Raw genomic sequence first — 16,294 nt, forward strand, 5'->3', positions numbered from 1 at the left:
ATTTAACTTCGAACTTCGTTTAGTGGTAGGGTTCAAAAGTTTCCTCTTGTCGAAAAATGTCCTCATACAAAATTTCAGCCCAATCGACATTCCGGGACTTGAAATTTGTCTCTTGTCACATTTCAATTTCACTTCACTGGCAATCTCACTTCACGGAGGCAATTTACGTCACCTCACTTGAGGTGGAATCGGGAATAGGTGTTAAAAAGTGAAGTGAGCGTGAGAGTGAAATATATTTCACTGTGAAATGACTCCCGTAATAAGCACCAATATTTATTTCGGAATCGAGATGATGCCCGGATACCGGAGAATGAATTCAGATGTCAGTTTGAAATCCGGCGTGGCGACTTCACGCTTTCGAAAAACAGCCTTCAATGGCCAAACACCACCCAATATCGGTTTTTTGGAGACCAAAATGTTGCCCAGAGACCGGCAAAAAAATCCAGACGCCATTTGAAAATCCAATGCGGCGATTTCCGGTTCCTGGGAAAGGTTAAATACCGCCCAATATGGATGTTTCCGTAATCAATATGATACACGGAAGCCAAAAATCGACACCAAATGCCATTTCGATATCCGAGGTGGAAACTTCCGGTTGCTGGAAATCAGCCAAAAATTGTCATTCCCGAATCGAGATGATGCTCAGAGACCGTAAATCAAATGCGGACCCAATTTTGAATTCAAAAATGGTGACTTCCGGTTGCTGGAATACAGCCAAAAATGACCAAATAGAAAACAGGGTGGTTATTTCTAAAATCAAAATGATGTTCAGAGTCCAAAAATCGGTCCCATTCCTTAGGTCTCGAGTGCCCAAGTTAATGTCTAGACGGGCTTCGGTAAAATCACTAATAACACTTTTTAAGTATTTATTAAAGCTTTCTAGAGGGTTGACTGAAGCCCGCCAAATGGCGGCATTGGGCATTAGAGGGTTAAATCCAAGCTAGCAAGTTCCAGTGTCTGAGGAACAGTCAGAAATGTTCATATACCATGAATATATCCAAACCGCAAAGATATCCAAGGGCCGGAAATCGACCCCAAATTGGAATTAAAAATCTTTACAGGGCCACCACACAATTTCTAGAGAGTTATTTTATTAGTTTTTGGAGTGAGAAGTTGGCTTCGAACTTATTCTTAATGATCATTTTCAAATGCAATAATGCAAGTAATGTAACAAACAGCATAATGTTTATGTAGTTATCAAAATGGATGGATATGGATACGCTTTTATTTGCAAAACAAATACACTTCACAAATTATTTTTGTGCTTGGTGCTTATTACGGGAGTCACTTCACGGTGAAATATATTTCACTCTCACGCTCACTTCACTTTTTTAGACCTATTCCCGATTCCACCTCAAGGGAGGTAACAAAAATCACCTCCGTGGAGTGAGATTGACAGTGAAGTGAAATTGAGAATAGGACAAGTGAAATGAGATTGTTTCCCAGCTCAAAAATGTCTAAGTCCCAGAAAGTCGTTTTTTCCCGTTTTTTTAGATAACACCAGATCTTGACGTGTTCTGCATTTCTAAGACATTCGGCACCAAAAAAATGTTTTTTTCGATATCGAAAATTTCCTGAACTAGTTTGCATTTTTTTCATCGGGCAAAAAAATGAAAAATTGACCGCTTTAAGGCACGGATCAAACTCTGATTCGCTTCGTTACTGAAGAATAAATCCAATATTTACCATTAGATCACAAATCAATCAACTTTAAGACTTATGGCAGCTTCGTGGAATCATTTCACCGTTCAAAATGGTCGTGAAAAAATTCCACGCGAAACGTCGCTTTTTCCGTTCTCATTTCACTGATATGACACTCATAATAACCCAGATTCCACGGCAGATGTCAATTCGCGACGTTTTTCTCACTTACGTGAGTCCCGTAATAGGATTTTGTTCACTTCACTCTGATTTCACCGTGAAGTGACTCCCGTAATAAGCACCTTGACTCGAAATAACAGATTTCAAACTGTTGACGATTGGCACCTGGGTCCTTCTGCACGTGTTGCTTGACTGAAGATTAGCACAATACTTCAGCTATTCTTTGCCAAAATAATGAACTTAGTATCAGAACGTTCTAAGTTTCTAACATTTTTACCTATTACTATTTTCTCGGATGTATTCGTTAGAATTTTGTTTGGAATTGGAACATTGTAAAAACATAATTCTTGAATTAGATTAGATTTTTGGGCAGATTACATACAGTCTTTTATATATGTACCTATGGTAATAAAAATATTTGTTTGATATTATGTGTATTTGAGAGATATGCGGTTGTTGTCGTAAACTTAAAGGCGCAGCAACGCGGGCCGGGAATTAGCTAGTTTTTCATAGAGTTAAGACGCGCACAAGATTGAGGGGCTTATTACGGGAGTCACTTCACGGTGAGATGACAACCGTAATAGGCACGGTGAAAGTGATTCCCATTTGATTTGCACGCGTCTTTTTTCACCGTGAGATTTTTTCACTTCGTTCTCACCGTGAGGTGACATCCGTAATAAGCCACTGAGTTTTCATTTTTTCCAGTCTTTCCAAAATAAATTAATTTTAGTCAATCTATACAAAGTATTGAAGAAATCTTCAACCAATGTTGTGATTTTGTTAAAATAAGGCCGTTACAAATTTTATTTTCATTTTATGTCACCCCCCCTTCAAAAATCTTGAATATTGGAAGGGGAAGAAAAAAAAGCTCAAACCGTTTTGTTCATTTTATTGGTTTTCCGACAGCATTAATAGTTTATTTAGCAACAAACAAGTCCAGTGACAGCGAGAGTGTTGTCAAAAGGCAAGCGAAATAAATAATAATAATATTAAAGTGTTATTTTCACACATCTAATTGAGTGCAAGTTACAAACTTAATAACTTGCACACAAACTTTGATCAAAGATATTTCTTTTTTTCGTCTCGGTGTTATTTATTTTTTGCCACCCCCTCTGCTAACTTTGATAATCTTGGACATAAAAAGAATTCAAAATTTGTATCAGCCTGATTGAACTTCTGTTCTTATGCACTAGTGCTTTCACGATGTATGCAACGAGATGTCATCAATATTTTTGAATAAATTGACAATATATATGATGTTGCATCTGTGTTTATTCTTCTCGAATAAAGTTGCTCCTAAATGAAATTGTAACTTAACATACATTTTATGTTGCATGAAGGTTGTACCGAAGTCAATCTGTTGCTGTTGGTAGTAATTCAAAAAAAAAATCGATAAAATATAGATAAATTGGATTGTGACAAGAGTGAATGTTTCATGCATCATTCTCACACACAACATTAGTTATCACTAGCTGGTTAAAAACCCTGGACGGAATGTAATACTTTGTACATATGTTTTTTATATTTTCTACTCAAAATATGAAAACGTTGTAACGATTTCCGATAAAAAATAATATCTACTCGAATACATTTTAAAGCTTTATAAAAACTTGTTCGAAATTCGATACAATGCTTCCAATAACATGAGATTTGCCTTTTAAGATGGTTATGAACACAGCGTTGCATCCGATTGTCTATGTTAATATTCTGAACACTAATACTGTTACTACTACAATTATATTATACATGTGATACTGTAAGGAAATCGCACCTGCATGACAATCTGTAATTCGACGTGCTCTCATGAAATCAGGTCCAAGATAAGCATCGAACCATCGCTTATCACCTGGTATTAGGCGTAACTCCCGGGTTGCATCCGAAAATATTAGATCGTAGTGTGGTGGATTTGAATAAAATAAGCTGAAACTGAAACAAGAAACAAAATTTCTAAAAATTTCGATAAAGTAGCGCTTTAAATGTTACAGATAGAATAGCCATCACCCCAAGTTAAATAAAGACAGAACCAATTCTTTTGGGAATTATACCTGAATTCGTCAGCATCGCGTCGACCATAAAACTGTTGAGCATAAGTGAATAGATTGATGAATGCATTTAACTGTGTTGAATTATAACTGCGACCACCTCGTGTAACTATTGCGTTAGCTTTTACTTTGCCAAGATTGCATTTCTTGTACTCGTTAATTTCAGCACGCGTCCCGTCCGGGCATAACAGCTCAAAATCATCAGGAAGCGTGTTTCTAGCCCACCACTCCCGTCTTTTTCCTCCTGTGTTTTCTAATACAGTTGTATGCTTAACGAAGGCTACGTGACCCCCACCCTCTACCAAACATCGAAAGGCTCCACTATTACCATAATAATCTTCGGACGCATCACGTCTACAATAACGGAAGCTGCTTCCGCGACATAAGTCACATAAATTGTCGTAAGGCACTCCTGTGTTATATTCGTTGCTAATAGCTCCAGGCACGCAAGATTTAGTAAAGTATTCAGCTGCTGCACGGATACTATCGCAACCATAAGGACGAATCCATCCGTTTGAAATAAGATATGCCATCGGATAAACCCACCCTGCTGCTGTGTTTATACCTGAGTGACAAGTATATTTTTCCTTCAAATATGTCAGTTCGGTGTCTGGATCTTCTTCTTTAGCTACCGCTACAACATAATATTCTGGTCGACCGAGATCATAAATTTCCGACATGAATGGTAATAAATCATATTTCAAGCCACCCGTGTACACATCACTGGCGTCCAGTACAACAACATCAGCCTGCCCAGAATTAACATGTCGCATACAATCTATGTGGGAATGGGCTTTCAGGCAAAGCATTTCCGGTTTAATCAGTTGTGCTTTTAATGCGGTCTGAAAAACAATAATAATTGATGAACGCTGTATCAAACGGACCTAGTAAAACAGTCACCCTCATCTTGATGCATTTTTCCATTTCCGCATCGGAAGTAACACATAATGTCATCCGGCTTACCGGACAAGCACGGACGCCATAGATTTGATCTAAAGATTTGCCTAGATAGTTTTGGAAATTTTGATTGTTTTCTTCAATCGGAGCTAAATAACGCGCGGTATCTTGGAACATAAGGTTTAGCTGCTTGCCATAACGTCTGGATTCGAACAAATTGAACTTCTCATAAAATTGTGTGTTATTTTCGTTTTGTTGATCGTCGTAGCTACCATAATTGTAGCGCTCAGTTGTTGTTGACGTAGAAAAACGATTGCTGTAATAACGTTCATCAGATCGTCCACTGTCAAATCGGGTGTTCGCATTAAACCGATCATTCTGGTTAAGGGACCGGCTATCTGTTTCATTCGTCCGCCTGAATTTAGAAGAATACAAGTTCACAGCCTGAGTGAAAAATTTCTTGTAACGCCGACGTTCAGCACTTGTTCTGGCTGACGAGACAACCAATGCATGTGATTGTACCAAACCCCAATGACATTGACGATATTCTGACACTGGCTGTCTTGTACCATCTTTGCACAACAACTCAAACTGATCAGAGGAAACACCGTGAATCAACCCGCTTTCAACCAATTCATCAACAGTTGTATGTTTGACAAATGCGATATCACCAGCCTCTAACAAGCAACGAAACGCGCCTTCGAAGCCAGCATAAGGATCCTTTGGGGTACATTTTTCTCCCGGCACTTTCCCTGTACATAAAGAACACAATCTGAAGCGAGAAAATTCAATTACTAGAAAATTAGAGCACAAAATTAATATTTACTTGTCGGAGTTATCCCCAATTGGATTGTATTTATCAACAAGAGCGTTGACTGCACACGACGGACCGAAAAAATCTGTCGCTGTCTTCACATGATTATTACAGTCAGTTATTTCCATACCACCTTCACGTTGAAGCTATTAAATATATATTGTTAGATTCTTACGGTTTTTTTTTCACGCACAACTTACTGTATAAATCGGAAGTGTCCAACCTGCATGACTTCCAACCCAAGCAAAGCAAGCTTTTTTACCCTTCAAATGTCGTAAATTGGATACATCACGAAGAGTATCTTTTTTTATTACAGCAACAGCATGATATTGTGAAAAACCACCGTCGTACCCTTCCTGCATAATTGGAACTAATGAGTAATGCCGTCCACCGGTGTAAACTTCACCAGCATCCAACATCATCGCATGGGCCTTTCCTTCGTCAATAAGCCGCATACATTCATCTTGATCAAAGCCAAAATGACATGATACATTCAAAAAGTATCCTTCGAATAACGCATAATCACGTTCTAGTGCAACGGTAAAGTTGCGACATTTATACACTTCCGGTTCGCTGGTAGCGCACCATATTAGTTCATGTCCAAGTTCTACATTGTCAAAGTTATGTTGGCCTGAGAAAAAAAAACAAATTCTAGTCAATCTACATATATCCTTATTGTTGCATACGAAGATGATTTGAAAATTCCGTACAAATTATTTCATAAAACTTAATATAAATATATATGCTTGTCGAGAACTGGGAGAGCTATGTAATTGCGCGGTCGGAGTTTTGAACAATATTGCGGAACGCGAGTGACACTTGGCTGGTGATAGCTGAGTCAAAAACGAGTTGAGTAGTTTACTCAGACAAGTTACTTGTCCCCTTGTGGCCTCGTCTGTTTCAATAGGTCCTTTCTTTCACTTGCAGTGTAGCCGTTTTTAAATGGTTCGGCTATCATTACATGTTCCGTCGCAGGTCACATAGTCGTTTTGATCTCCGGAGTCTCAAGTCTTTCTTGGCATTTATGCTCTCTTATGGTATATATCTCTAGTTATGTTTGAGAACAAGTCAAACGAAGTTTGCTTAACCTTGCCGACGTTAATTGTAATTTTTGAAATAAATAAACCAAAACATTGATGTACATTGTAAGCCAATTCGTGCTAAAAAAAAAGTACCAAACACCACACCATCTGTAAACAAATCAACAGGTAAGATTGATTGGGGTTTACAATTTAAACATTAACTTGGACTTATTGATTAGCGGCTGTGGTTCAAATGTTTTTTTTTTTCATATTAGATTAATTTGATAACCGATATTGAAAATAGTGTGAATTTCAATACAATTATACTGCTTTTTGCAGGACACGGTTGGTTTATAATATGGAATGTATACTATACCGTAAAGGAAACTTATCATTAATGATGCAATGAAACTATACACAATTAACGACATGACTTTGGAATTAATGAAACTTTCTCGAGTTATTACACATTAAAAATCGGAAATTTTGTTACAACTTCGGCATCATAACACAGCACACGCCCAACAGTAGAGATCCTCAGAGGGAGAGATAAGCGATGAAAAAAACCGCTGATTTGGCCACTATAGTTATAACTTTTTTATTCGGCTCGTATAACTGACGGTGACGGTGGAAGTCCTGCACGTCAAATTTAACTCTAAACTGAGTGAGATGTCACTCACTTTCGTTAAAAGTGAACCTACTCTGAACAGAGTTTTTATGATATTACTCATTTATGGGTAGAGTCACCATTTGTCAGAAATTGAGTAGGAATTACCCTCTTCTTAGAAAACCGCTTTGAAATGAAACTGAGTAAAAGCTACTCAGTTTGTTCGTTTTGACTTTTGATCCCTTTGATGAATGAAACTGCCAGAGGATTGTTGCATACAATTATAACAAAATCACAAGTGTTTTTTTCAAATCTTTGTATTTTGCATATACATATATGTAATAAAAAAAAAAACCTTATTAAATCATTAGTGTATCTTTTGCCTTAGGAGTTTCATTAAAAACCGCAGCAATACGGTTCACTGTTACCCGGGAACTGTGACTTGAGGTTTTAAATAGTACACATGCCAAAAAATCCATAACCATTCTCATATCTGGAGGAACTCTAGTACACAAATAAAAAACACTTTTTTCAAACAACAATACAACACGTTTTTCCAAACAACAGCTTATTTTTAGCGGAACGTTTTTAAATGTTTTCAATACCACTCAAAAAAAAGAGTAAAGCAGAAAATTATGACAATCTGAGTAACTGTTACTCAGTTCGGTAAACGAAACTTACTCAATTTTTGACGTTTTAAGGAACAATGTAAAACTGAGTCAAAGTTACTCAATTTAGAGTAAAATTAAAGGAGCGTGTGGGGAATGATAAAGTGCATCACAAAAACCGTGAAGGTGTTAAATTTTATGTTCATGTTTATTTTATATACTTTCATCATTATTCTGTAGACTATACAAAGGGTTTGTGAACCACCAGTTAAAAATCACTGTGATGAAGCAACTTTGGAGCATTCTCAATTCATATTTTAGCAATAAAACATGAAAAACGTGTAAAAATAAATATATTCATTATCGACCCTTATTGCAATACCTTTCAATGTGTTACCTTTCTTGTTCGTTTGGCTCGAATTTTGACATGTTCGTTTGGCTCACAACACTCTCTTCGCATATCTCTCCCTCTGAGTATTGCTACCCAACAGTACATTAAGATGATGACATTTGGCCTTCATCAAGCAAGGTAGAAACCGGTTACAACCGTTTTATCGTCTTTTTAGTACAAAAACCGCCATTTCATCAGCAACATTCCAAAAGGTCTTATAAAACCGAGCCTTTAGCATCCCTATACCGAGTAACAGTGAATGACAATGCACTCATGTCCTGGGCTCAAATTAATTTGTGCCCGCTGTCAGCAGTAAGATAAAGATGTATGAAAAGAGGCGGTGATATGCTATCTCGTTTACACATATGTTGAGATGTTAGTCCTTTAAACATGGCGCGATGCCAAAGGGGTGTATAAAACACATAAAAATACTTAGAGGCAGAGTTAATAGATAAAGTGGCGCAGAGAGAAATTCTGGTAAATCAGCACACAGTTTTTCAGTGATCCGTCGGCAATGTTACGGGTAGCCGCATTTCTTGTGCAAGTTTCAAATGACTTTATAGATGTGATGATGTTATGTTTGAAACAAGTTGAAAGTTTGATCAAGATAATGCCTTGTTCCCCCCATCTATACCGAGTAAAGGCCCAAACACGATAGATCAAAGCAAAGCAAAGCTTTGGTGCTACATTCCGATTCGGAACTTGACCTTCTGTTTATTTATACACAGACTTCGCAGCCGACTATTTAGTGTACAGGACAATTGCGGGGCTAGCGCTACGATCCTACTGACACTAACAGTCTCTCTCCCGAGACGAGACTCGAACCTATGACGACTGGCTTGTTAGGCCAGCATCGTACCTCGAGACCATCTGGGATCTAAAAAAAAAAAAAACAAAACACAAAAAATAACCTCACTTTTTTGACATTTCCCACGGGTTTGTTTACTAGTTAAAATTTTTTTCCATTCGCCGTTTAGTGATAGGAATGAAAATGAATGATACGAGTACGGTAAAAAGTTTGGACAACTCTCCGCCAATGGTCGAAACTGTCAAATCTCTTTGTTTTGTGACGTCACCGTGCAATGATCGATGGATACGTTTGCGTTGCGTTGACATTAATTTGACAGAAAATATATGGGCTAACTGTCAAATTGCCGCAAACGCAGCTGCAACGTATCAATTGTGTTTGAGCCTTAATAGTGAATGACAATGAACTCATGTCCTTGAGCTTAAGCTTGATTGATCACCACCGGTTGCCACTTCGTTACTGACCAGGATCGACCGGAATTGCACATGGAATTTATCAATTATTGCTTGGGATTTTTAGCTATTCGATGTGCATCTCCAATGATCCCTGCATGCTGATCGGTACCGACGCCTGCCGGTCCAGAACGTAGATCAAAGGAGAGAAGGAAAGGAAACTTAGTTCGATACTTGTTGCTACTAGAGGCCGGATGATATACTCCTGCACACTCCACAAGCATCACGGGTATGGGGGAGATATCCGGAGTGATTTGCGATAAGAGCGCAACTGGAAAAAGATAAACATTGGGGAATATCAGTTTGAAAATTTGCAAGTACATTTTCAAATCGTAATTTCAAAGGAAGTGACATCAATACCAAAAACCGACGTAAAATAACACTGTCTTATAGTTTCCCAACAAAACCACATTAAATTTGTGCATTTATGGCTAAAATCTGCGCTTTTCTTCTCACCCTTCTCAAATGAGCCTTAAATCATTCTGACAACGAGATACGCCCACCTTTTTTTCGCCTTGTTTTTATTTCTTCTTCAGTTGCGCCCCTTTGAATGCGCCTTTATTTTGAAAACAATGTTGATCCGCCCTTTACTGTCGCCTGTTTACGAAATATTTCGCAAGTAAGCCCGTTGTTTCAAAACAATGTAAAGGGCCTAGTTCCGAAGTATTTTTTGTTTTGGGTAGACTGTTTTGTCGCCCTTACTAAAAACTAAAAAGTTGATTCAAATAATTTTATCGATTTATACAAAAGAAAAGATTCTTGCCATGAATTGTGTGAGTCTTTTCGAAACCAATGGTGTGATAAAACGATTTGTTTACATTTTGTTAGTTGCGCCCTAAACGCGAATCACTCCGAAATATGTGTTAGTTGTTTGTCACGTTTCTTTTTCGAAATTTCTTCGTAGGCATGTAGTGTATCGCGGTTCTAAATCTATCGATTGCGAGAAAGCGACGACACGCGCCTTCGTTTACCCAATCCAACACCGAAGACGTACAAATGGTCACGCAAGCTATTTCGTTACGAAGGGTATGTGTATCACGGTTCTAGCGATGCAAAGAAGCATATAAATGTTCTGAGGAGCTTGAGAATGAACCCATGCTTAAGTCCTTTAATGATAAAGAAAAATGGCCTGCTTTTAACAAGATTCGAACTCACAACCAGTGTTGCCAGGTCATTTTTCAAAAAATCTGGAAAAGGCAAAAAAAAAATCTGGCAGTCTTTTCGTGGGGTGAAAGCTAAATTTTTCGAATAAAAGTCTTGGGGTACGCAAAATTTTAAGTGACAAAATTGCAAATTTCGCGCCAAATTTGAAGTGATGACCTTTTTGCGGAACAGAGAAAATAAAATCTGGATAAAATCTGGATCATCCATGAAAAATCTGGATAATTGGACATCAAAGCTGTCTACCTGGATTAATGTTCAAAAATCTGGATAATCCAGATTAATCTGGATACCTGGCAACGCTGCTCACAACCATCTGCTTATCGAGGCGGACTCTGTAACCTTGCGGTTACCAGCTCCCCGAATGACAATGGACTCATGTCCTGGACTCAAACTCATTTGTGCCCACTGTCAGATAAAGGTGTATGAAAAGTGGCGGTGATATGCTATCTCGTTTACACATACGTTGAGATGTTCGCCTTATTCAGACCATGATGTACAAGCGGGCAAAAATGAGTTTGAGCCCAGGACATGAGTTATTTGTCATTCTCTGTGGCCCAAACACAATGGATGCGTTTGCGTTGCGTTGACGTTAATTTGACAGAAAATGTATGGGCTAACTTTCAAATTGCCGCAAACGCAGTCGCAATGTATCCATTGTGTTTAGGCCTATCCAGCTTTTTACGCGCCATAATGGCGGACGCTATAATGCAAAGTTCGTAATAAATTACCCACCCTTTTAACAACTCTGCTTACACGTTCGTAAATAATAACTCATGAACTGAGCAACTCTGACTCAGTTTAGAACGATGTTCGTAGACGTCAAAAAATGAGTAGAAGTCCTTTTTGATTTTGAGTAACTCTGACTCACTTTTTGGGTTCCCTTCATATAACTTCTTTCTGAGTAACGTCGCATATAACGACGTCCATTTTGAAAGATGATTACGATGTGCTTCAGTTTGTGACATATGTTTATTAATTGTGTGCGCCTCAGAAGGCATTATAACTGTTTACTTTTATTACAAGGTAATTATTGATGAACATGTGATGTCGTTTATTGGCCGTGGCGGATTTCTAGCCAGCAATGAAACTGAACTGTATCAAAAAAATGAGTAATGTCGTACTCAAATTTTGAGTAATAATGACTCATTTTAAAGACGCCTAGTGTTACTCAGTTTTGAGTATTTGTGGAGTTACTCAATTAAAGAGCTGTTTCACTTTTTACGAAAATGCGTCAAATGTTACTCATTTTAGAGTTATTATTTACGAGCGTGTATACGTCAGTTTGAAGTCTTCATACAATTTATAAAAAGAAAAACATATCTGGCAACATTTGTGTTGCCAATTTTTCAGGTTTCACAAATCTGACGTAAGCAGAGAGGTTCGCATATTACGAACACGCATTATAGCGACCGCCATTATGGTGCGTAAAAAAGCTGGAAAGTCAGACATGTTGAAAAATCAGTTGACATGGCATCAGATTGTTTATAAACAATAATTATGTTTGCAGTGGTTAAGGCAAAATTAGCTTTGATTTACTTGCATCGGTAGCGCTCACCGGAACAAATCATGAGGGCAATCAACTGCTTTTAAGGAAGACATAGTACCGGCGAAGAATAATTCAGATAGGTATCTATAACGGTTTGAAAACAAGGTTTTACCCTGCCGGTGTACACGAATACCCATTTTTAGTCATTGACAATGTACTGCAGTCAAACGGTTTTCCCGACTTTAGTGCCTGCTTTCAACACCTGCACCATTCAACATATTTTCTAGGGCTTCATTTTTTTTCTCCAAAATCTTTAGTGCTATTAGAAATACTTGCTCTTGACCCACACACTTAAATTTTTTTGCCGGGTCTCGGTAATTTTTGCCGAGAACGGCACCACTGAGTGCTCGGTTAGAAAAAAAATGACAGCTGTCACATTTTTTCGAAAATCTCGGTTCAACCTAACTGAAGTTTCGGCACAAAATATTAACGAGCCGAAATATCAGTTAGGTGAACCGAGATTCACGAAAAAATGTGACAGCTGTCATTATTTTTTTAACCGAGCACTCAGTGGTGCCATTCTCGGCAATAAATTACCGAGACCCGGCAAAAAATTTTAAGTGTGCAGAGCAGTATTTAATTCCTTATTTCAGTTTTGCTGCACTGATCGGCCAGATTCACGGTATACCGTGCACGAATATTCTAATGGTAAGTTCTGTAAAATTGAAATTCCGGTTACTGTTTATAGATTCGCAGTATTTATTTATTTACGCACGTATTTTATACTCATTCGGTAAAACCCGTAAAAACGCAACCACCAGTTCTAGCGAGAACAAATGAACTGTTGTTTTCGAAAATTTGCAAACTGTCACTAAGCGACGTTTTGTCTCCATCCCTCCAGTGTGAAAAAGCTACCTCACCGCGCGCTGACTTTTTGATCAAACCGTTATACCATGTATCTATCCAGCTTTCCACGAGCGGTAATGGCGGACAGTGCACGCAGCCCATTTTGACGTTTTTTGTAGGTCGGGTGATTTTCAATCGCAGTAACGGAGTGAAAAACATAAAAATTTTGCAACGTAGCATAGCAACTTCAAAAAACACCTCTTGTTTATTTGGGTCCGCGCATGCACACGGCGAAATTTAAATAGAAAAACGCCCATTGTTTGTTGAAGTTTCCAAGCTACGTTACGACGTTGTTATATTTTCAACTCCGTTACTGCGATTGAAAATTCTCTGACCTACAGAAAACGTCAAAATGAGCTGCGTGCACTATCCGCCATTACCGCTCGTGGAAAGCTGAATACATCATGGTTCAGACTACGTTGCATATCACCTTGCTATGCTACGTTATGACGTTGTCTTATTTTATACTCCGATACTGCGACTGAAAATTTTCTAACCTACAGGAAACGTCAAACTGGGCTGCGTGAACTGTCCGCCATTACCGCTCGTGGAAAGCTGGATAGTATCGCGAGTGTCAATACTTCACACAACAATAAAATATCACTTTTAAATTTTTGCTGACATTAGAAGATTTCGTTTTCGGCTTCGTATTTGAAACTTCAAAAACAACAACAAACATACAAACTGTGAAACGTCATCTCTGGATCCTTGTTGAGCAGAGTCTATGTTTATAATATAGAGTCGCGCAAAGTAGAAACCAAAGGAAACAATTTAACGTCAAACAAGGGCACCAATCGAGCAATGTAAATAAACAAAGTGATAATATTAGGAGTGGATGTAAAGTGTTGTAATTGAGCGTGATATAGAATGAGTTTTTCCGAAGTTTCAACTACATATATGTAATCCAGCATAAACCTGTAAATTGGTTCAGTGACATTAAACAAAGCATCACCGGTGTTACCTTTTAAAACTGTGTACCTTGTGAAGAACTTCAAAAAACGATATTTATTTTGATAATACATGGTGAAAAACACTACTGTATAGTATAGACACTATATATAGACCTGCGTAGTGAATGGCAGCAGCACTGGCATTACTGGATTTTATACTCTTGTTATTTGTTTGATACAAATTTTTCATTATGTTTATTTTGGCTCGCACGTTTGACAGTTATTTTGGCTCGCTGCGATTCAGTCCGCAGGTCTTTATATAGTGTCTATACTGTATAGTTCTTGGCAACAAACGGTACAAAAACTGTGTTGCCGGAACGATAAATTTTTTCTTTGCACGACTCTATATCCGGACTACTTCGTGATTAGAGCGAATCTTACAATGACAACAAAACTCAAAAAAGGCAAACATAGTTTTCAATCACAAATTCAAATCCCAAATATCTATTCAACAATATGTTTGTCATCCAAATATTCTAATAAAAGCAAAATTGATTTAACTTTGTACATGGTAAACCAAAACCTTGAGTTTCAGTCGCTTTGAATTGTATATTCGAGAATTTACTGTTTCGCCCTTTACTATGCGCCTTTTTCGATCTGCTCGACAGTATCGCCCTTTACTTTGCGTCTTATTTTGATTTGCTCGACAATATCGCCCTTTACTATGCGCCTTGTGTTCATCTACTCGACAGTATCGCCCTTTACTATACGCCATGTTTACGTTATTGTATCGGAATACGCCCTTTGCTTTAATGTTTATTTTGTTGACAACTTTGATTTCGCCCATTCATCAAGATGAAGTCAAGTTTCGCCTTTCACTAGGGGCCATCCACATAACACGTGGACAGCTTTGGGGAGGGGGGGGGGTTTGGCTAATGTCCACGGTCCATACAATTTTTTTAGAATTTATATGGGCAGTTGTCCAGGGAGGGGGAGGAGGGGTCAAAATTGTTAAAAATCTGTCCATGTGGTATGTGGATGGCCCCCTAACGTAAACAACAAAAAGGGCGTCCCAAGTAACAATTATTGTTGCGTAAACATTTACTCAACCACTTTTGTTAGGCTCAAGTTGAACAACAACCGAGATGGAAAACAGAAAACTTCAATTCAATGGTTGTTCAGTTAAATTAGGAGAAATTATCCGACACACAGTAGTTCAGGAACGGCGAAGAGGGTTTCAAACAACAACAGCAGAACATTTCATCCAACACTTGTTAAACCAGCATTGAACAGATGCGCCGGAAAACATTTATTAGGCTACTGTTCTGTATGTGTTCGACCAGTTGAATAAAATAGTCATCGAACATCTGTTAAACCGTTGCCCGGCTTTTGAAATGCTCTTGTTAAACGCATGTTCAATAATAATGTTTGCAAACGCTTATTTCGCGCATTAGTAAATCGATTTTTTTCATTAAAATTATTATTATTAGCTTTATTAGTTTTTTGCTTGTCGAAACGTTATGGGTCAATTTTTAATTTATATTAGAAGGAAATACCACCCTCTTAAAATCATCCTCTTTTGTTCAATTTCTGTTGAGATACGAACTTGCGATCCATTGCTTGGCGGTCATCGATGAATGCATCTGAGCTAATCTGTAATATGACGTGTACTGTGTCTAAAGTGAATATGCTTCTAAACATTCTGGTCCATTAAATGTTAAACAGGCATTGCATAGCTGCTGGAATATTAGCTTTTTGCACACGCCTCTAAACAAAGCGTACCGGCTAATTTGACATAATCAGGCATGCCAGATCTACAGAATAGTCAGCAAATTTTGGTTTTAGTTGCGTGTGCGGATGTAAGCAACTGTCAAGCCGTGCGCCGACATTTGTATTTTCTCTCTTCAATGATGTTTACGAAATTTTTTAATGCTCATCGACTTTATTTTTAACGTTTCTGTCTAAGTTTCTGTGGATATATTGCTCCATATATACTTTTTATAAGTATTATATTATTCATTTTTATTGTTTTATTTTCTAAAAAAAGCAGCTTGAAAACAAGCAACATATTCACGACTACGAAGGTGCTGATATTTGTTTGGTTTTTGCATGAGAAAAAGAAGAAAGGAAATATTTTTGCTTTTGTCATCGTACACATTTTGACAATTGCATACGAGAGTTCGCCTAGGTGCAAACAGTCTTTAAAATCTCTTTTATCTTCGTAGTCGCGAATAACAGTTACTCAGTAATTAACGATGTAGTGTTGTGTATCAGTTAATATTGGAAAAGATTTAGAAAAAAAAATTGAATCTATTCTTTTGAAATTAATCGATTCACCGATTTAATCGATTAGCCTGGATCGATTTTTCTTAAGTTGTTGTAACCT

General features: G+C 37.8%; 1 protein-coding gene across 2 annotated transcripts; it reads right to left on the reverse strand.

The window, feature by feature from the left end:
- Positions 1-3,075: 3,075 nt before the first annotated feature.
- Positions 3,076-7,156, reverse strand: LOC129724350 (melanotransferrin). 2 transcript variants are annotated; one of them, XM_055679126.1, is made up of 7 exons: positions 6,973-7,156; positions 5,775-6,205; positions 5,587-5,720; positions 4,764-5,532; positions 3,867-4,705; positions 3,593-3,747; positions 3,076-3,184 (listed from the first exon to the last, which is right to left on the reverse strand). In XM_055679126.1, the coding sequence occupies exons 1-7, from the start codon at positions 7,025-7,027 to the stop codon at positions 3,174-3,176; spliced, it is 2,394 nt and encodes a 797-aa protein (XP_055535101.1). In that variant the 5' UTR covers positions 7,028-7,156; the 3' UTR covers positions 3,076-3,173. The 2 variants fall into 2 exon arrangements, with proteins under 2 accessions (XP_055535101.1, XP_055535100.1); XM_055679125.1 differs by having other exon boundaries at positions 3,076-3,747.
- Positions 7,157-16,294: the final 9,138 nt, after the last annotated feature.

The sequence above is a fragment of the Wyeomyia smithii genome, chromosome 2 (genome assembly GCF_029784165.1).
Source record: "Wyeomyia smithii strain HCP4-BCI-WySm-NY-G18 chromosome 2, ASM2978416v1, whole genome shotgun sequence".
In the NCBI taxonomy this organism is placed as follows: domain Eukaryota; kingdom Metazoa; phylum Arthropoda; class Insecta; order Diptera; family Culicidae; genus Wyeomyia; species Wyeomyia smithii.

Bases quoted from the DNA above. Each gene is read 5' to 3' on its own strand.
- LOC129724350 (XM_055679125.1), bottom strand. From the start codon at position 7,027: ATGTCGTTAATTGTGTATAGTTTCATTGCATCATTAATGATAAGTTTC. The intron at 5,533-5,586 runs GTAAATATTAAT...TTCTCGCTTCAG, and splicing joins ATTGGGGATAACTCCGACAA to ATTGTGTTCTTTATGTACAG. The intron at 4,706-4,763 runs GTGACTGTTTTA...ATTGTTTTTCAG, and splicing joins AAAAATGCATCAAGATGAGG to ACCGCATTAAAAGCACAACT.